The 22861-nt window shown below is 36.2% G+C and overlaps 1 protein-coding gene across 2 annotated transcripts in view; it reads left to right on the forward strand.

The window, feature by feature from the left end:
• The window catches only part of LOC145276857 (nuclear pore complex protein Nup205-like), a 393804-nt gene that overhangs the window by 185191 nt on the left and 185752 nt on the right, over nucleotides 1-22861 (forward strand). For both annotated transcript variants that reach the window (XM_080128250.1, XM_080128251.1), the window contains exons 2-5: nucleotides 18771-18913; nucleotides 19265-19436; nucleotides 21336-21554; nucleotides 21973-22058. In XM_080128250.1, the coding sequence (XP_079984376.1) occupies nucleotides 18771-18913; nucleotides 19265-19436; nucleotides 21336-21554; nucleotides 21973-22058 (620 nt within the window). The remainder of the gene's footprint in view (nucleotides 1-18770; nucleotides 18914-19264; nucleotides 19437-21335; nucleotides 21555-21972; nucleotides 22059-22861) is intronic.

The raw sequence follows: 22861 nt of genomic DNA on the forward strand, positions 1-22861 counted from the left end.
GGTGTAGATCAACGGTAAGCTGTCTAAGTCATTCGCCGTCTCCCGGTCAGTGCGTCGTTTCTTTTGTATGTCCTGGCGTTGGAACCCCTCCTTCACAAGTTAAGGGACGAGGCGGCTACACCAGTCCTGCGCGGAATTGCTTTACCTGGAGGCACACGAGCCAGGGTTTCCGCGTTTGCCTATGACGTCACCGTGTTCGTGTCTTGCCCCACGGATGTTCAAGCGGTGGTCGAGGCGCTCGCTCGGTACGAAAAAGTCACAGGGGCCGTCTTCAACCGCATCAAGTCTGTCGGCCTGCGGTTGGGGGCCTGGACCGGGGTAAACTCGCTTCCAGGTATCTTCAGCTGGACCGATGGACCGGTCCGCATTCTCGGTGTCTGGTTTGGACCGGGACTTCAGCTGGAGAAGAATTGGTCGGAAGTACAGATCAAGGTCAAATCGTCGGTGAAGACTTGGATTAGAAGGAAATTGCCCTTGAAGGGTCGGGCGGAGGCGTGTGCTACATACGTCTTTCCGCTCATCCTTTACCGATTGTCTGTACTTCCTCTCCCTGCAGAACGCCTAACCCACTTACAAAGGCGCCTCGACTCACTTCTGTGGGACGAGGGTAAGCACTATGTCTGCAGAGAGGTCTGTATCCAGAGTCCGAGCGAGGGAGGCCTGGGTCAGCCCAGTCTCCTGTGTCACAGAAACGCAGAGAGATTGGCTTTCCTATGTCGTTCGCTAGAGGAGAACGCTCCTTGGGTCCCTGTGGTTGAGAACTCGTTTCCCAATCTTAAACCCAACCCCTCGGTAGAAGGTCATCGTAGACCGAGGGGGGAGTCCAAGTTCTTCTCCGAATGCCGGACCGCTCTTAGAGCTTTGCCGAGGACTAGTGTCCTTGATCAGCTTAGGAAGAAGCTTTACCGGGAACTAGTGGTGGGTACCGCAAAGGATCCCCTTTGTAGGCGATTAGGTTGGTCGATGGAGGTTATCCGCTCTCACTGGAGTTGGGCGCCGGGAAGGGATTTTCTGACTAAGTCAGAATTTTCACTGATCCGAAAGGCACTGCCCCTCTCCGACAAATTCTGCCTGTATAATGAAGAAACAAGGGCCTTGTGTCTGCGCTGTGGCGAAAGCAGGCTCGAAACAGTTGAGCATGCTTTTTTCCGCTGCAGCCGGATCCAGGCCTTACTGGAGCACGTCGGAGGGATAACGGCTCGCATCGATGGCGAGCAGCCGCTCGATCTCGACATAGGTTGTTTTGTTTACAACATGGAGCCGCCGTTCCCCAGGGAGGAAAGTATGGTTTTCCTGGCGATCCTAGCAGTAGCGCGCGTGGTGATTTGGATCACGCGCCTCAAGTTGTCCGCGAAGGGACATCTGTTTCAGATCGGGATCTGATCATTTACTTTAAACATTTGCTTAAAGTAAAGATCAGATGCGATTGGAGGAGGTTGCCTCGAGCGGAGTATAATAAGAGGTGGGTACACAACACTAGTTTGTGCATCCGTCGAGGAGCCAAGTTTGAATACGTGTTCCCTCCTTGAGCATGGCACGGGCGGTGCTGGGTCCTTCGGAACCCATCCCGCCTAGGTTTTTAGCTTAATCCAATTAAGAAGACTCTTGACTTGTGGTACAAATGAGATCCTGTTCCCGGTTTTATTTTTCGGGTGTTAGAGAACCTCTGAGTCTTCCCTCCCCCTAACACACCATTTGTTTATCTTTTGAACACCCCCGATCACTCCCTTACTCAGAGGTCACCTCCCAACCCCCTCCTCCCGTTCCTTTATTTTCCCCTACTCCCATTAAGGCTTCTCCCCAACCCCCAATAGGGATCTCCCTGCTTGTTTTCGGCTTCCCGGAAAACAGTGGTGAAGTCTAGTCAACTAGAGTAGAACAAGGGGGGGGGCAATACTAACAACCCAGTAGGTTTTAGATTTTAGTTTTAAAAGAACTTTTTGCATTAGTTTATTGCCCACTCCACGAACTTTTTTATACAGATTGATTCAGAACATTTTATTTTGCCAATGGAACATACCTTTTACTATCACAAATGCACATATACATACTAAATTTAATTTAAAAAAAAAAAGAAGAAATTTTGCATACACAAACATACAGACAAGTTTTTTCACCAATTGTATATATGTTTTTTATTCTAAACGCTGGGGATATATTAGTTAGATTAGAATCCACAGAGTGAATGAGGTATTGTGGTAAATGTTGCCAGTCAAGAGTGAGACTTCAAAGTCCATTTTTATTAATTGTTAAATAGTCACAAAGACCCTGAACCCTCCCCAATTTCTTATAGGGCCTTGTGCCTAATTTTGTTGTTTGTTACTTTTGATTTTGTAATTTTTTATTATTATTTCATTTTTGACAACAATAAAATAGATAAATAAGATCAAAGTGTAGTATCTGTTCTTAGAATTAAAGCGGTTTCATCCTTCTCACCCCACCCCCACTAAGAAAATAAGGAGAGAACAAAACGTCAATCGAAAATAAGGAGGGTCTTCTAAATAATAATGTTTTTAGTTCAGCTGTGATTTTTGGAATATGACATAAATTATGCATCTTTTTTTAATAGATAATTAAGCTGTATAAGACGGTTACTTGGTCTTTTGGCTCAGATCAAAGTGTAGTATCTGTTCTTAAAATTCAAGCTAATATACTAAAAATATATAATATGCATTCTTTTTTTTTTACTTGGTCTTTTGGCTAAGATCAAATACGAAAAATATATAATACACGTTTTTTTACTTGGTCTTTTTGGCTAAGATCAATGTGTAGTATCTGGTCCTAGAATTCAAGCGGTCTCATCATTTTCGTAGAAACAAACGTTACTCGAAAATAAGGAGGGTATATGCCTGGGATGTGATCAAATACAATCACTCTTGTATGTTTATTTACATTTTAAAACACAGTAAAACGAATCTCGTTTCCTAAGCTCTATAAGACGATTACTTGGTTTTTTGGCTAAGATAGATAGATTAAAAAACATATGTAAACATAGTACGGTTACCATCTGCCATCGTATGCACCCGGGAACAATACCTCCTGTAAAATTAAACAACATTTTGGTTCTTATGCATTTTTGATATCATGCATAATTTTTTTTTTGTTAAATTAATACAATATCTTTTTTTTTTTTTTTTTTTATTATCCTTCCCATGTTACGAATGCCTTTCAAAATATTAACATTATTTCAGCACAGTAACAAAAAAATATATAAGTACTCAAAATTTTATTTTTATTACTAAAACTACAAATTGTTAGGTGAAAGTACAGTTTGTTATGCATTTTTCGTATTGTGCTTATTTTTTACATTGGCGAGGGGAGGGTGTTTTGTAACTGTACTGTGCTTTCAGCTAACAATTTATTATTTAGCAATAAGATAGCGTGAAATTATTTAAAAAAAAAAATAAAAAAGGGGGCAGCCTCCAACCCTGTTATCAAAAAAATGTACACCGGTGTACATATATCGTAAACAGAAAGTTTGTTTATATTTACATGATTATTGAAACTATAATCCTGTGATTAAAATTTAATTAAAATTAACAACGTTGTTTAACAAATAAAACAGAAACAATGAAAGATGAAGTTTTAAAACGATTAAACAAAAACAGTCTTCTCGTAACGACGAGCGGTTCTATGCATGCGCCAGGTGACATCATGACCTGATTTAGTTTAAACAGTTGAAAAACTGAACAAATTTCATGTACGTCGCCTTAGGTCAGTCGATTAGCACGTTGTTTCATTATCTAAACGTTTTGGGTTCGAATCGTGGTGTGAGATGTCTTCTTTTTTTTTTTTCGATTTTTTAAAATTTAAATATTGAACCAGTGTTATTTAAACCATTTTTCACGAAACGTTCGTTTTTCTGTTTTTCTGTTTTTTCCTTCACTTATCCACCCCTGACCACACACCCAAAAACACCCGGGTACCCACCGATTTTTTTAAATTTTAATATCGAAACAGGCTTATTTAAGCCATTTTTCACGTGTTCGTTTTTCTGTTTTCATCGTTCATTTGCCTTACGTTAGTTTTTTTTGTGTTTTTTTTTTTTTGATGTTTTGATTACCCCACCCCTTTAATTAAAACGTTGTTTTCTTTTTTTACTTCGCTTATAACAAACAAACCTACGTCATCGTCACGCTCGACGACTTCCGGGCGCGCACCTGTCAATTTGGTTCTTACTTAAATAAATTCAAACATCTTTCACTAACTCATTCTGGCTGGCCGATTTTATTTTCAAACTTTGCCTCAGAGCTTCGGGAGATATATATATATATATATATATATATATGGAATTTTGGAATAAATTTTGGAGTAAGCCAGATACTAAAACAGTTAAGCTCTGGTAACAATTTCAATGACCTAGCCGTTTTCAAGATTAGTTGATGAGGGTTGGAAACACCAAGCCAGATAAAAGTATGCTTTTTTATAAGAAGCTATTTATAAGGAATAAGTAATAAGATGGTAAAAACTTTAAGAAACTACTAGTACTATCTCAAGCCAACAATTTTGATTAAGAAACATTTTAACCTTAAAGAGACTAGGAGGAGGGTAATTTTGACCCAACTTTTTAAACTTTTGTTTATATTTTCCTGAAAACGTGATTTTTTTTTTTTGCTCTGATTTTCTATACAGCTTCCTGAATATTTCTAACCTATCATAAAGTGTGAAAAAATCAAATTTACAAAATATTTTTTCTCCGGGGCTGTCCTTGAGAGAAATCCCTGTCAAATTTTTCAGAAATTCCAAAATAATAAGTGACCTAAAATGATCAAAATACAAAATTTTATTGCTTTTCATGATGGGATACTCCAAACTATATGGAATCTATCATAAAAATGTTGATTATAGTAGCAAAAGTTGACAAAAAAAAAAATTGATTTTCCTGAAAATCTGAAAATCAACATTTTTCTAAAAAGTCGCAAGATTTCTTTCAACCATATTTCTTAAAATCACTGCACATCAACAAAATGCAAAGCACTGCTAATTTTTGTTGATATGTGATCTAAGAAGACTAAGGAATGCAAAGGATATAAAATTGTTTCAATTGTGTTTCATGGGATTTATGCACATTTTTAAATTCTGGGTCAAGTTGATTCCATCACAAACAATGTTTTAGAAATATTGTTTGTGATGGAACAAAATATTGTTTGAAATGAAGCAAAAACCGAAGTGTTGTGGATTTTTACAACACAAGAGGTCAAAGGTGAATGATCGATATCCTTGACCGAGGCAAGAGGGTATAATTTCACACCAGGTCACTTTCTTTGTTATCAGTGCACAAAGAAATATGTGAGTCTGACAGTTGATGACACAATGGATCTAGACTACGAACCTGTGAGTTCTATGAAAACTTTACAAAAAAACCTTGAATGCAAGACTGATATCCATGAATGTTTCCCCTGTAGTTCTGCAGTGTTGCTTCTCATAGCTGTGTTCATAGCGTCAAAAGGAAGTTAGAACAAACTGTTAAAACATTCAAAAGTGACATGTCCATGGTGATAAAGTTGGTGTTGGTGAACTGACTGCAGAATTAATGCCCAGTGAAACAGACACTAGAGAAAAAGCAGCAGAACTGGATCGATTACATTATCTGATGAAAGAAGTTAAAGAGAGTTTCAACTCCAAATCCTGACGCTTGCTCCTGATTTCTGATCTCGTGAATGCAGCTCCAAATTCTTCAAGTTATGTTGTTCAAACTGGCAGAGAACTGACAAATAGTATTTTGTCAAAACCTAACTCGATTTTTCCTGGAGACAGTTGATGTGATAATACAAATGTATGAGAATGATAAACACAGCCGCCAAATACCAGGTAAAAAAAAAATATTGTTAGTATAGCAAAGGGTGTTCGCAAACAAAACACTTGATAGTGTGTAATTTGCATAAACTGTATGTTGCTTTTAAATAGAAGTATCCTGATGTCAAGGTGGGGGGGTTTCCAAATTTGCAGAGATGCATCCAAAGTGGAGTATTTTAGCTGGATCTACATATTCTGTTCTGTGACATACATTAGAATGCAAAACTTCTTGTTAATGCCATGAAGTGGAACATCACTTACAAAGATTTGATTTCAAAGTTACTCAGTGATTCTTCTAACAAGGAGTGTATGATGCATCACTCTGAAAACTGCCCTGGTAGAGTAGCATTGCAGAAAATCTTGGATGCGGAGCTGTATGATATGAACCCTGATGACGAGCTTCATTTTAGTCAATGGGACACAACCGGCCATACACAGAATATAAAGATCTGTTGATTGACACCTTTGATAATCTTACTAGACACTAATATCTAACAAAATGTCAAGTGCCAAATACTTGAATCAAAAGAAAGATTTTTGTTCCAATGAGGTCCTTGTTCTGGGAAACTTTGCAAAAAACTTTCAATTTTTAATATAAGACAAAATTGAAAGTTATCATTGGAGCAAGGAATATTACACCTTGCACTCAGTAGTGATTTACTATCAAGATTCTGAGCAGCAGCTAAAGTGTATTATGTTTTATTTCCGATGACAACACCCATGACACTGTATTTGTGTATCAAACTCAGACATTGACTGTTCATTCAATCCAGACCTTATTACCTCATGTGAACAAATGATTGCTGCAGTGCTCAATATAAAACCTTCAAGAATTTCATCAATTTATGTTTCAAGAATTTCATGAATTAATACTTTGGTATTGAAGGTGAGTGGGTTCTTCACCACCAGTCATGGAAAATCCTGTTGTGATGAAATTGATGGTTCAGTAAAATGCGATGTGGCTAAGCGATCACTCCAACGCCCTCTTAATAATCAAATCTTTGATTATAAAGCTATGCTTGCTATCTGCCAGTATCTGCCAGGTGTCTGCCATCTGTTTCTTTGCGATCAGTAAAGAAACCATGTAGAAGGTGAGAAATTCGCTTGAAGCAAGGTTTTCCAGTGCCAGGAACCAGAGCTATTCACCTTTTTTGTACCATTGTCAACATCACAAATTGGCCATAAGTTGTCCAGTGTGGATGAACTATATATTGATATTCATGACTAACTTGCCATCAGTTCTTTATATTTCTGACATCACACCAATCCAATATATAATCTGTATTTATAACTCTTTCTGATGGGTTGGTATCGTGAATGAAATAAATTCAGAGGAAGGTGATGTAACTGTCAAGTTCATGCATTCCCATGGACCAAGCGAGACATACAGTTGGCTGCAAATTGATGATACATAGTTTATTCCCACCAAGAAAATTCTTTGTGTTGTATCCCCAACATGTACTGAAGGACATACACAATAACTGACCAAGAGTATCAAAAAATCATTTCTGCATTTCAAAGGCATAAAGAACACAGCAGCATGTAAATGTTGAATGTTGACTTGTAATTTTCTGAATACCATTTCACTGCAACTGTTCTATCTTTTTACATATTTTTACCAATTTTTACATATTCAACATTTTTAATGGACACCTGTTTGAAGATGCAATTTATAGAATTTGGCACGAGTGGGCACTCCCCCTGACTTAACCTCATACAGATCGAAACTGGTTGCTTCCCAAGAAGGTAGTTCTCAGGGAAGAGTTCAAGTTTGTTTTTGTGTATGATGTTTTTTGTTTTAGCTCGGCCCCCCTTTGAGCGAATGTACAATAGTACATTCGCTCAAAGAGGGGCCTAGCTAAAACAAACAGCCCTTATCAAAATTGCGTTGTTTTGTATAAGAAAATGGAACAAGAGAAAGAGTCAAAAAGACAGAAAATGATTGTACATAAGTTTTTGAAATGTCTCAAGACTTTTTAGAAAGTTTTTACTTTTAACAAGCAATGTAAGTGAACAAAACAAGAACTTTTAACCATTTTTTGGTGGAGACACAATTTAACGTGCAAGAAAGCCTTTGTGAGAACTACTTTTATTGTAAACTAGCATTTCACCTGGGCAACGCCAGGGTGTTTGGATGTGTCTGTTGAACAACAAAAAAAAAAAAAGTGGTAGTAGGAAGGCAGGCTCGAACCCGTACCTCGAAGGAGGAAAAGGACGGTAAAAATAACCCTGATGCTGTTACGATCACCGCCAAACCGGAAGTGACTTATGTTTAGATTAAAGCTAGACAATCGAAAGGAGAGGATGACTTTCAAAAATATTTGAAAAAGCGACCTCCCCCCACCCCTGTAGAAAAGTGCCCAGTTGAAGGTGAAAATATTAATGTTTTTAGCCAATTTTTCCATATTTGTCATCTGAAAGGTCAAACTTCAAAACGATACTGATCTTAGTAAAATCCATCGCCTCTGTCAGAAGTTTTACATACATACATTTATATATTGTTAACTAAAAATTTTCGACCCAAACTGATTAAAAAGCTTGTCCTATCTCTGAATACCCTTTATGTAAAATTTAAAATATTTAGACTAGAAATTGTCTGAGTAATTTGGTAGAGACCGCAGAGATCAATTTTTTAAAAAACTTTGACCCCTATTATGACCCCTTAACATTTATTGTTTTGGGCTCAAATCAAGTTATTAAGTTAGATCCATGTCCAAAGAACCTATATCTAAAATTTCAAGTGTTTAGACCCAAAATTGTCGGAGGAGTTTGGTAGAGTTCTCAAAGGTCAAATCATTGAACTTTGACCCCTTAACAGCCAAATTTCTGGCCGAAAACCGATCACAAAGATTTTCCCAAATCTCAGTACCCTGTATATCAAATTTCGAGTTTGTAGACTTAAAATTGACAGAGTTATTGCATAAGGAAATGTAAACAGACACGCTCACTTTTATAGATATATAGAGATCTTATCGAATTGAGCTTGTTTATTTTTAGCACCTGGCTTAATCCAAAATTTATTCCAAAATTAAGGTGTAACATAAGTGTAACACATATCTAAATTGATTATCACATCCAATAGGGGGAGGGAATATTTTTTCATTATCATCAAAAATATACCCAACTTTCAACAAAAACTGTGAGTGAATGAAACAAGAACTTTTAATCATTTTAGGTCCAGAGAAAATTTGTGTCTAAAAACAATATATGAAAAAAGTAATGCGTTACCATGCCAGCCACACCCTTTTTTTATTCGATTTTGGAGCGCATGTGAAAAAATCCAAAAGCCCTTAATATCTCTATAAGGCTTCATTTTGGAGAAAATCTGATGCCATTTTTGGATTCCTTAGATAAAAAAAACTTACCTGTGTTAATTTTTAGAGCCATATAATCTTCCAATCAGAAAATATTCAAAGAAATGACATCACAAAATTGTAGCCCAGGCATCACATTATGTGATTAATACCAAAACAAAAAATGCTCTAAATCGAGAACTGCTTGGAGTTATGTGCTCAAATTTTCAGGATTTCTTAGTTCCTATATTGTGTATCTGCAGTGCAAACTACAGCCACATCTGGGGATATAGGTGTCAAGCCCTGGATGACTTGACATGGAATAACCCCATAGAGAGAATGCACAGAAGAGTAAAAAAAAAAAAACCACGATCTCCTCATGTTAAAAATGGTTTTCTAAATAGAAACATTATTTAGAAATTCGTTCGTAACAATAGTAGAGGCGTTGTTAAATATTTTGTTCTTACATCATTTCCTCGTTTTGCCTACAAATCGTTGACTATTTTCAACTGTTTATGAAAACTTTCAAGTAGCATGTTGTACACTAATGAGGAACTGATACAATTTGGCTTTGGTTTAAAAACAAAATAAATCTTTTGTTGTCTTACAATTTTCAATCAATGCAAGAAAAACATTTGAGAAAAAAAATATACACTGAAATTACCCAGAAATTTGAAATTTTGAAAAAAAAAAAAAAAAAAAAAAAAAAAAGCAACAAATCACTAATTAAATATTCATTAATTTAATAAGAATCCGAATCGGAAATTTAAGACGGAATCGGTAATTGTATCGGAACCAGGAATAATTTTGAAATCGTTCCCATTCTTTTTTTTTTCTCTTGCATGTTCATATTCAAATTTTTCAGATGCTGGAAGATGTCAGATAGATAGGCCAATTTTGAACACCGACTTTTGTCATTCAGAAATTTCACATATTCAAACTTATGGAGTGATAATGGCTTGAATTGAAGTTTAAAATTAAAAAGTCAAGTATCATGGTGCCATTGTGCTTTAAACAGAAACATTTATTTTGAATGCACCAAAAGTTTTATAAAAAAAAATCAACAGTAAGTTCTTTAATAAAAGAACTTACTGTTGATTTTGTTTTTTATAAAACTTTTCAAATACACTTGTGAATTAATTGAAACAAATATTAGTTTTCTGGAACTATTAAAAAAATAATTAGTGAAGATATTAAATTAAAAAAAAATTGAATTAAAAAAATCAAACAAAAAAAAAAACGCCTTCTTTTTACAAAAGAACTTGCTCACTTATCTCCAAAACACAAGTTTTTAGTAACGAAAACTGACTTTCTCCCAATTAAAACAAAAAATGACAAAGTGACATGCAGATTGTCTATGGAAGCTTAAAATGTCAAAAAGTCAATTTTATTCTTAAATTTAAAGAGAAATTGGAACATTGTTATACCATAATTTCTGTATTTTAGAAGATAATGAAAAATATTCATTAATTTAAGTACTCCTATTTTATTGAAATGAAGCAAGTGCTTATTTAATTAATAAGCACTTGCTTCATTTCAATAAAATAGGAGTTCTTAAATTAATGAATATTTTTCATTATCTTCTAAAATACAGAAATTATGGTATAACAATGTTCCAATTTCTCTATTTTTAAACGTATACAATTAAGTATTTATTTTGATCGATAAAGAGTGATATTTTACTTTAACTTTAAAATGCCAAAAATTGAAAAAATGGGATTATTTCTACTAATGATTAATTTGGAGAAGTACAAGTGGGCGACATTGTAATAAGAAAAAACGGTAAAACAATTAACTAGTGGGGGTTACCCGGCGTTGCCCGGGTGTTTGGAGGTGTGTAGGGGGGAGGGCTGTTTTAATATTATGAAAAAAAACACGATGTTATAAAAAATTGGAAAATCCAAAACAAAGCAAAACCACGAACAAATGTATAAAAAAAAAAAAAAAAAAGGTGTAAAAGAAGTAAAACGGTTTAGGTAGGAAGAAAGGCTTGAACTCAAAGCATGGAGGCTAAGGCAGAAAAGAAATGCCTGACACGTTACCTCTATGCCAAAGAGACACAATTGAAAACGGATAAAATTAACCCTTGAAACTAACGTGAACGTTTTCTAGGTCAAACATGACATCATTTTTGTAATAGCAGGAAGAGGAGGCCGAATTTAGGGTGAAGGAACACACACACACATTTTAGCTTTCATATTTATAGATGTCCCCCATCCTGGTTTATCTAATATATGACGCGTAAAATTGAAAGGAATAAAAAACAAAACTAAATGCAAATGTGTTTATTTAAATCTATTTTTATTTTTAAATGGAAAAACAAAAGTCCAAAAAATAAAACTTACCGTGTATAATAAAAATATGTTTATTAGATTTTATTTATTTATTTTTCTTTGATTCAACGAAAAAGAAAAAAAATCAATAAATAAAACTAGAAAAGTGACCATGGTTTTTATTTTTTTTTAATGTTGGTTTGTTTTGATTTATTTTCGTTTTTTTTTTTTGTATTGTTTTCTTTGTTATGTCTGTTAACCAATTTGAATGTTGTCTGATTCCAATATCGATAGCGTAGTAGTAATTGTGCTAATGAAACTCTCAGAACGGCAATGTATAGAAATAATGAATAAGTAACTAATTCGAAAATAGGAAGTTAGCTCCCCCCCCTAGTATCGCATATGAAATCGGTGCAAACATAATATAATAGAATGATCACCCACTTCTAGACCAAAAAAAAATTTTTTTTAAAAAGCCTGGGAAGTTAGCTTTTCTAATGAACAGTTTAAAGACTTCTGAATCACTTCAGTCATTAGACCAATTATTTTAATGAATTATCTATACATAAATATCTGACACATTGTTTACTGTGCACACTTTTGAAATTGATTTTGAAGAGTTTAAACATGTCAATTAGTAATTTCTCAATTGAATTGAAGGCAATCAAATATCATGGTTTATTCTCCTAAGCCTGTGTTTTTGAATGAATAATTAAAAAAAGCCAACTTTTGGCATTTCCATAATTTTTATCATCATTGTTAATCAAAAACACTGTTAAATTGGTAAAACATGACAAACAAAAAAGACTTACTATCATTAACATCGTGCAGAATATTTATGTTAAAAGTTTTATAATGAAAGTTTTTATTATTTTGTTATAGCAATCAAAAAGAGAGAAATTTGTAATATGTTTGAGAAAACCAGTTTGTTAGGATTTGTTACATTTCTTTTGCATTAAAATGACAGATTATAAAAAAGTATAAGGGTCCTGTTTAAGTGATGCTCACATGGTGATGTTGCTTCTAGCTGCTGATGCTGGTCAAATTTGTGCTCAGCATGACATAACATAGTGTTGTTACTGTATAAGTTGTACAAGAAACTTGATGAGAACATCATTTGCAACCTAGCTTCAATGAAACTGCAAACACGACCAACAAAAATGCCAAAGATCTTTTGGAGTTTTATGTAACGTGCATCCAGGAGATAAGCGCCCGCGTGTTTGCATGTTGTGTGGGTACGTGGGATAGACGGATGAGGGGAAAAAGACTTACCTCGAGACCAGCTCAGCGTTACCGACCAAAAATAGAAAAGAAAGACCAAGATGGCGGCCGCCGTCTTTTGTAAATTATGATGTCTCGCAAAGTCACACAAATTCTCGGAATATGCAAATTTAGCTGGCCTAGAACGACGATAAAAGCGGGTGAGGGGAAAGACGTTGGAGAGGGAAGATTGAGTTGGCTGGGGAATCGTGTGGCTGTTGCTTTTTGTGCCGTGTGAGGATATTTTACCGTTGTTGGAATCCGTGCAGAACCAGTGTAAAAAGATTATTGAATTGCTGCAACATTTATAACATCTTTTCCTGAACTTACCGTGTTAAAGAGAGAGTCGGGCGCCATCTTGAATTTTTCCTTACACATTTCTGTTACAAGCTATCTCGGCCATTTGGCCTCTAGGACTATGACCGAGTCGAAATTTGACTTAAAGCTCATACCCGAGTTTGACGGGTCCACATCCATCGTCGACTGGGTTGAAAGGGTCGAGCTGACGTGCGACCTTTGTGAGGTGAAAAGGGTACACACTGTGATTCCCCTGAGATTGGCTGGGGGTGCCTTGAGTGTATATCAGCAACTCGGTGCTGCAGAAAAGGGAGATGTCACCGCAATTAAAGCTGCGCTGTACAAGGCATTTGCCATGGATCCTTGTACGGCCTATGAAAAATTTGCTTCCCGAAAACTTCTACCGGAGGAAAGCGTGGACGTTTTCTTCGCTGAGTTAAAGAAACTCGCAGTTCTGTTCGGTGGAGGGGTGTCGGAGCGGACGCTCGCATACGCGTTTGTGGCGGGCCTTCCCACTTGGGTGAAGCAGCTACTGAGAGCCTGAACCAGCGTTTCAACAACGACCATGGAACACTTGATGGAACGTGCTCGAGCCATCATCAAAGATGAGGAGGACCTGGGGGAACCAGTTGTGAGGGCGACACAGACAGGCCAGATTGGCACTCGGGAGATTCCGAATCAGAACCCTGCAAGCAATGGGAAATGTTTTCGCTGCGGCCGACGCGGACATTTTGCAAGGAATTGCACCAACAGGGGGCGTGTGCGCTGTTTTAAGTGTGGCGGTTTGGGGCATCTAGCCCAAAACTGTGCGGGAAACGTATCAGGGGAGAGGATGTCAGCGCCGCCCTGCTCCCCGAGCAAAATTTGAACAAGGCGCAACCAGTGATGACCGTCTACGTAAACAGGATACCCTGCTCAGCACTTCTCAACTAAGGCTGTTCGCATACTATAGTGAGCGCCAGGCTGTGTCCAAGTTGGACTAAGAGGAAGATCAAAGTCACCACGATAGGAGGCGAGACCCAGACACGCTGTGGAGCTGGAACTGTCAAGATCTACACGGACACCGGTGCAGCCACTAAGATCAATGTGCTCGTGACCCAAGGAAATCTCCTGGGGTTTGACCTGTTGCTCGGATACGATGCCATCAAGGCGCTGGGGGGAGTTGCAATTCATCGGGATGGAAAGGTGCGATTCTTGGAGGCCCCAGTGTGTGCAGTGCTCCATATCGATCGGCCGGATTTTACAGTGGACTACGACTCGCGCAAGAGGGCCTGGATTGCATCTTGGAAGTGGACCGAGGGAATGGCACCGACTAAACTCAAGAATTGGGTTGCAGAGTACCCTATACCCAGTGAGGCCCGAGCAGAATACGAAAGGGAACTAAAGGCGTGGATCCAAGATGGCTGGTTAATCCCCTACCCTGAGGACAAGCTTGGGCCTCCCAAGGGTCTAATACCCTTGATGGCAGTAGTCCAGCATAACAAGTCGAAAGTACGGCCCGTGCTGGCCTACACTGCTGATGCTGACGTATGCGCCAGTAAGTTGAGGGAATGGCGTCAGAAAGGCACTAATGTCTCGATATTGGATTTGCGAAAAGCCTATTTACAGGTGCGAGTTGATGAGACGTTGTGGCCGTTCCAGACAGTTTGGTTCCAGGGGCAGAGGTACTGCCTTACACGCCTTGGTTTTGGCCTAAGTGTGGCACCACAGATCATGAAGACTATTGTCAACACAGTATTGTCCCAAGAAAAGCCCATGAGGGACTCAACGTCAGCTTACATTGATGACGTATACGTCAATGAAGATGTACAGTCTGCGTCGTGTGTCAAAGAAAAGTTGGCTCAGTTTGGTCTGGAATGCAAGAATCCCGAACGTTTAAGGGAAGGAGCACGTGTATTGGGATTGGATGTTTATGAAGAAGATGGCACCCTACAATGGAGGCGTGGCAGTGAAATTCCAAGCATCCCCAACCTCGTTACAAGGCGGACCGTTTTTTCTTGGTGTGGAAAACTTGTTGGTCACTTACCGGTCTGTGGCTGGCTCCGCGCAGCTGTTGGTGTGATTAAACGCAGAGCAAATTTAACAACCACGGGTTGGGATGACATATCCGATGATGTCCTACTAACTCTGATGATTAAAGAGACACTGGAGAGAGTGAACAAGAAGGACCCTGTCTGTGGGCGGTGGTGTGTTAACGGAGACAACGTAGGTGTGTGGGTTGATGCCAGTTCTTTGGCGTTGGGAGTATCGTTGGAGCAAAGAGGAAACGTGTTCGAGGATGTGTGTTGGCTGCGGCCCGTAACAGATTCTCAGCATATCAACCTGGCAGAGCTGGACGCTGTTGTAAAGGGGGTAAATCTGGCCCTGCAGTGGCAGTCTAAGAAGTTGACCTTGTACACAGATTCTCTCTGTGTCTACCACTGGGTGTCTGACACACTTTCAGGACGGACACGAATCCGTACCAAGGCAGCAAGCGAAATGTTAATACGGAGAAGGCTAGACACGCTAAAAAACCTGGTATCTGAGTATGGGCTATCACTGAGTGTCACTCTGGTGCCATCACATTGTAATGGTGCTGACCAACTGACCCGTGTACCTCACAAATGATATGAAGCCGCGAAGATGGGAATGGAGATTACTGCTCGATCTTGTGCAGTTGCAATCGACCCATATCAAATACAAAAAATTCATGCACAGAGCGGACATCCGGGTATCAAGAGGACCCTTTATTTTGTGAGGCGCGCATACCCAGCAGTGACCAAGATGGATGTCAGACAGATCGTCAGAAATTGTGAGGCTTGCCAGTCTATTGATCCTGCACCAGAGCGATGGCAGAAGGGTCGCTTGGAAGTTGAGAGTGTGTGGCAGCGGCTGGCCATGGATATTACCCATTACAGTGGCAAGCCCTTTCTAACTCTCATTGATTGCGGGCCTACAAGATTTGCGGTGTGGCGGCAGATGACCAGACAGGATTCAGCAGATGTTGTTCGCCACCTATCATCCATTTTTTTTGAGCGAGGTGCGCCGGAAGAGCTCCTGACTGACAATGATGCAGCGTTTTGTAGCCAGCAAGTTCGGCAGTTGTTAGATGAGTGGGGCGTCCGACTACGGTTGCGATGTGCGCATGTGCCGTCAGGAAATGGCATTGCTGAAAGAAGCCATCGCAGCATCAAGAGAATTGCTGCCAGGAAGCAATGTACTATTGCGGAAGCCACATATTGGTACAACATTACGCCAAAGGACGGGACGTCCCCTTCAACCGCACCTGCAAATGCTATTTACACGTACCGAGTCGGAGTGAAGGGAATCAATACTATGCAGCCAACCGACAAGGGAACATATAACAGATATGTAGTGGGAGATCCAGTGTGGATGCTGCCCCCAGGAAATCGGTGCACCGACAAGTTTAAGCGAGGACAAATATCTGGAGTGATTAGCCAGCAGTCTGTTTTGGTCGATGGAACCCCACGACATGTGCAAGATCTTCGCCCAGCTACCGAGGTGCGTCACACAACTACAGAAGAAAGCAGTGAAGCGTCTCGCGATGAGCTGCCGATGCACGGATTCAGTGAGCCCCCTCCAGAGACTGATAGCGATACTTCATCTGATGAGGCAGAACCAGATCCAGAGCCCGAATCTGAAACAGTGAATGTACCTCTTTGCAGAAGCACACACACTAAAAGGCCCCCCCCCCCAGTGCTCTCTATGTGATAATCAGATCAGGGGGGAGTGTAACGTGCATCCAGGAGATAAGCGCCCGTGTGTTTGCATGTTGTGTGGGTACGTGGGAGAGACGGATGAGGGGAAAAAGACTTACCTCGAGACCAGCTCAGCGTTACCGACCAAAAATAGAAAAGAAAGACCAAGATGGCGGCCGCCGTCTTTTGTAAATTATGATGTCTCGCAAAGTCACACAAATTCTCGGAATATGCAAATTTAGCCGGCCTAGAACGACGATAAAAGCGGGTGAGGGGAAAGACGTCAGAGAGGGAAGATTGAGTTGGCTGGGGAATCGTGTGGCTGTTGCTTTTTGTGCCGTGTGAGGATATTTTACCGTTGTTGGAATCCGTGCAGAACCAGTGTAAAAAGATTATTGAATTGCTGCAACATTTATAACATCTTTTCCTGAACTTACCGTGTTAAAGAGAGAGTCGGGCGCCATCTTGAATTTTTCCTTACACATTTCTGTTACATTTTATTAAAATAGTGAGAAGAGAAATTTTCAACTAAAGAAACTTTCCAATTGGCACTAGAAACAAATAGTAAGAACAACTTTTTACTCTGGACTTGCACATATACACTAAAAAACATTTTCTCTCTAATTCTAATTCTATTAACATCAAGCCCAGAAATAGTGGTGAATTGTTATTTTTATTGAACAAATAATACACATGAAAAAATTTCAATAATGGCACACAGAAAGAGTTTGATAATTTAAGAAAGAATTTTGGTTATTTTCCCTCTTTAAGATCATATGCATTTCATCAGATATTTATTTTATACTTTTATTTCTTCATAAATGTTGTCTAACCAACTGGTGGAGAGAAACTGTCTGTATTCTTGAATTTAGGAAAATATATAAATGTTATTCACATGATTAGATGCATAGGTGTCTTTGCATAGATGTAGAAGTTGACAGTCGATATTGTGCTTAAAATCAAGATCAATGGGTGTGTTGATCTTACTGGTGTAAACAAATTGACAGTCAGTATTAGTAATAATATATCATTGGACATAAGAAGAGAGTAGAGGAAGGAATATGTATCTTTGCACACTTGAAATTATTTGTTTTCTGCTCACAAACTGAACTGAGAAAATAGATACTTGTGCAGATTTCGAACCGCACATATCTAAGCATCCACTTGGCTTTGCAGAAAACATGATGTCAACTGCAGGATTATGCCAAGTGTCACTGATCAAATCTTAACAATACAAAACAAAAAAATGACAGTAAAATAAATGGAAATCGTAGAAATAAAAAACAAAAGAAAAAATACCATAATTTTGTTTTATTCACTTAATGTTTCATGGCAAACATATTTTTTATGCAGTAGGAGGGAATTTACTATAACCATTTTTTTTTTTTTTTTTTTTTGTATAGTTTTGCTTTTCGATAGATAATGTTTACTAAACAAATTGTGCTTTTTTTTAAAAAGGTTCAAAGAAGTTAAAAAAAATTTATTTTCAAGTTAAATTGCAAGAAAAGGTGTTAAAAATGTTCAGTTTCAAAACTTTTTTCTCATTTGTCAAAGAAAATAGTAAGAAAAGGTTTGTACACCTCCAGCCACATCCGTTGCTTATGGAGTCTCTTTTTGCAATGATGAAATGATATCACATGTAATGAAATTCTTTTTGGGATCCAATTAATTTCTTATGTTGACAAAACAACTACTTCTTTGGGCATCTGCAGTTATTTGTCTAACATTGATAAATTCATAGTGTTGTTAATCTCCATGTTTTCCATGTAACATCTAGCTTTTTTTTGTTTGTTTTGTTCTTTTTTTCTCTTCCAATATTTATCCGAAAGTCGTCTGCTTGTTTCTACAGATTATGATTGGCTGATTGGTGCCTTACATCAGATTAAAGGCTAACCTGAGCAGTTGACATCATGTTCTGGACAAAACTGCTTAGATAATTTGCACAAGTACCAGGAAATAAAATGTACTCTCATGCCCCGTCAGTATTCTCTTTCGTAGATTTGCTTGTGAAATAGTGTTAATATTGTCATAATGTGATAAGTTTTTGTCAGGCAATGTTTAAATATTAATAAAAAAGTGAGTCAGCAAATGGTGTTTTTAATCTGTTTTAAATAATTAACTGTGAGTGAAAAATCTTTTCTTTTCTGATTCAGCTGCCAGACTGTGGACACCTTTTAAAGAGCTATATGATGTTGTGGACACTGTACTACTGAAAAAACAATTGGAAGCTGTACATGACTTGGAAGTTATACTCCGTCGACACAAGCCAGATTTTCTCACTCTGTTAAAGTCACCAGTAAGTATTTTTATTTTTTTATTTTTTTTTGCAATTAGTCAAATGTATCTTAATGTGAATTAAGTCTTAACTACAAATGAATATCATGTAGTTAATACATTTTTCCTTTGGTAGAAATAAATTATAAGAAATGTGTTATCAATAATCTATCTAAGTGTATATTTAAATATTATGTACATATAAGATTAAAAGTGTATGAATTGAAAAAATTGTAATTTTAAAGTTTAAAAATAAAAACATTGTTTCTGTTTTCTAACAAAAGTTAAATTTTTCAATAAAAATATAAAGTATGCAAAAGTTGAAAATTCTTGACTAGTATTGCATATTGATTATAATTGTTCTTTTTTCTAGCCAAAGAACTCCTCGCAAAGGGAAATGGTAAAAAAGGCCACAAAAGAAGGACTTCCTGTTTATGCAGAGCAGAGAACTCAGACATTGTCTCAAGACTTCATCGATGAAGCTTTAATTTTTAGTGATTTATTCAATATTAATGAATTTGCTGCTGTGGAATTTTTGCTTGCTGGTAAGAATGTTTGCCTGAAAGAGCAAATTTATTGAATTTATAAAAAAACATATCAGACTTGTATTTTAAAAAGATTATGAACATCGTCAAAGTTATATAGACAATTTGAAACAAACTGAAGTGCAACAATAATTGCCATATTTCTTGCTATTATGATTGAAATGATTAATTTTGCTTCAATTGCAAGATGTTTTCAATCTATAACTACAAAGGATTGAGGTTGTGTTTAGCAGTAATATGGTTTTAAAGTAAAAGAATGGAATATTTACCAAATAGAAAGGATTGGCAAGGTTTAAATCTTTATCAACATGATACATGAGGGTTAGGGATTGGTTAGTTTTAATTATATGATGTACAAGTATTTGAGGTGACCCCAAAAATAAACATTTGCTGTATAAATATTTATAAAAATACATCTAATGTAAGGTCCTGTTTAGATTTAAGTTGGTGGTTGTTTAGTGTTTGTAAATTGTATTTGAGTATTCCAAAACAAGATTGTAGTCAAGCATAATCCATAAAAAATTGGCAAAGTGGCCTCAGGAAATGACCTGTTTATAGTTTGTTAATGTATAATGGGTAAAAGATAATAGCACAGAATTAAAACAATATGAAATGATGATGGACTGTGCTGGAAAATTTATTCTATAAAAAGCAAGACTCTATGTTAAGTAGTGATGCTGGTGGTAGTAGAATTTTGCGTATGAGTAAAAGTTACTTTGTCTAAGTATGACTTTTCTGAAAGTCAGGTATGTCAAACAATGGAGGAAATTATGTAATCAAATGAAATTAACTGATAATTTCTGGAAATGTGCATCAGTTATTGGCATGAAGCCTGATCATATTGGAATTCTACACATTACCTATGTTTATAGTCCTATACTGATTGAATTTACAGGAGAAAAATAGTTTACTTTATGTAATAGAAAGATAAAAATGTTTGCCAAAAATTCTGATATAAAATAAAATAATAATAAATAAAATAAACAAGAATAAATAAATAAAAAAGAAAAGATATTTGTATTATCTGAAATATGAAGCATATGTCATTTCATTTCCATATCGTAATTAAAAAAGCTCTAGTACTCTAAATAGGGTTTTGTGAAAATGTGTTTTTATCAAAACTATATTGACTCTTACATGTATTTTTTCTTTTCTTATATGATTTATATAATTTTTTTTCTTCTGTTCGTGTTGGGTGTGAAGGAACATTTCTCTCAAATCTTTTTGTTTGCTCCAATTGTCTTAAGTTTTCTCTTGAAGTTTCTTTTCTAAACAAAGCTTTTCTGTTTCCATTTTCTTCTGATATTTCATTGTTCTATTTAGTTTTCTTGGAATTTCTTTTCTGTTGTTCTTGTTGATATTTAATAATAGCTAATATTTCACTTTTACATTCCACCATTTTAACCTCTGAGATAAATCTTGTGGATTTTAAAAATTTTTCACTGACACAAAATCAATTAATGTCTTGCCACATCATTTTACAACTGTGTCAATCCCCCCTCACATGTTCATAACGGGTTTCGAAATAATGTTATTTTTTCATCACTGTCTGTAAACTGTGTAAACACAACATTCGTAAACCAAACCTTCAACTGCTTTCTTTCAATATGATTTCTTGTGACTAAAACAAAACAATTTGCTTTTTTTAAACTTTTTAACTATGGTATTTGTGAAAGTATTATTATTAATACTACATAACATAATAAAAATGGCATTTCTGTTGATTATTTTGGCAGCTCACTGATTTATTTGCATTGTACTGTATTAGTATGGTTAGAAAACTTATAGAATTGTATTTGTTAATGGTAAAATCAGTTACTTTATATGTGAAAAATCATTTTTAAATTTGAATTTTGTTTTCTGCGGAGTAATATCTTAATGAAATGTTTTATCCATTAGGTCAAAATCAACAACCGAACTACCCTGGACTGGGTCGTGGCTTAGTAGCAGTTCTTCTTTACTATGATGGTCAAAGAGCTTTAGTGAACTCTCTCCATGTCCTCCTTCAGGCTCGGGAAGGACGAATGTGGACAATGGGCAATAGCCAAGAGGTTACAAATCTCATAACCTGTTATACTGATCAACTAATTGAGAATGGTCTTGTTGAAAGAATATTGGGTAAGAATATAATTTTTTAAAGAAACTGATTTTAAATTGTTGAATAAAAACTCATTTTTGATCACTTTGTTTTGATTACAATTTATAAAACATTTAATATTGATGCAATGTCTTGGTGTTTTTTACAAATTAAAAACGTCTTCATTTATGAAAGAAAAGCAAGTTGACTAAAATATTAACAAAATTATTTTTGTATATTTTTAAAACTAAACTTAGAAATTTTCCTATTTTGATAAATTCATTCAAATTGTTTTTCAAATTATATTCTATTCTAACTATTCTATTATTATTATTATTCTATTCTAACTATTCTATTATTATTATTATTCTATTCTATTCTAACTATAGCATTGATCATTAATTTTAATAACTAAACAAGAAATATGAATGTTTTATTGTTATATTTTTTGTTCTTAAGGTCTTGTTAAAGCTATGGATTTGGATAATGAAGTAGAAAAGCTTGAGAAGGAACGGGCGCTTGGACCACCAAAACACAGAAAACAGGTTGGGTATTCTTTGATAAATTTTAATCTGACAGTTTTGTGAATTGTGCACATATGTGTGTGCGTGTATATATATATATATATATATATATATATATACCAGGTTAAAGGTTTTCAAGCATGATAACTAATGAATTTAATGAGGTTATTAAAAGTACTCAATAAAAGGAAGAGCAAAATATATTTTTATTAATATAAACAAATTTACATGGTTGCAATTAGGGTAGGTCGATTTTTCACTTTAAAAAGAAAAAATACACTTGACTTAACCCAGGAATGTTGTGTATAAGTATAATAACTACTTACACAAAAAACTAGATCTCTTACTTGCACTGTTATTTGAGGAAATGATATCAATGACCATTTACATAAACGAATTGAAAAAGTTTTTTTTTTTTTTATATATATTTACCTTATAAATTGGTTAGAAAAATTATTTTCAATATTTAAATAAAAAAAGTTATTTTCTATCATTAAAATAAAATGAATAATGTAAAACAGGTGAAAGATAACTAGAAGTAAAAAAATCTCTCCCTCCATTACCATCGACAACTCTGACGTTCGTCTTTTAACTTAATTAAATTGAAACAGTGATAACATTTTAAAGATTGAAAGAACAGGTAATTATTTTATTAAAGGCAAAAAAGAAAACAAATGTGTATTCTCTTGATTTACATATTGCTTCAAATTGTTGTAAGAAGCAAATGAAGGTCTCATTTGAAAACACAATACCTTTGCAGTTATATGCCTGTGTCTTGCTTCAAACCCATCAACTGATTCAGAAGCTTTGGTTGCTAATTTAAC

The sequence above is a fragment of the Euprymna scolopes genome, chromosome 5 (genome assembly GCF_053919585.1).
Source record: "Euprymna scolopes isolate OS-2025 chromosome 5, ASM5391958v1, whole genome shotgun sequence".
NCBI classification, from domain to species: domain Eukaryota; kingdom Metazoa; phylum Mollusca; class Cephalopoda; order Sepiida; family Sepiolidae; genus Euprymna; species Euprymna scolopes.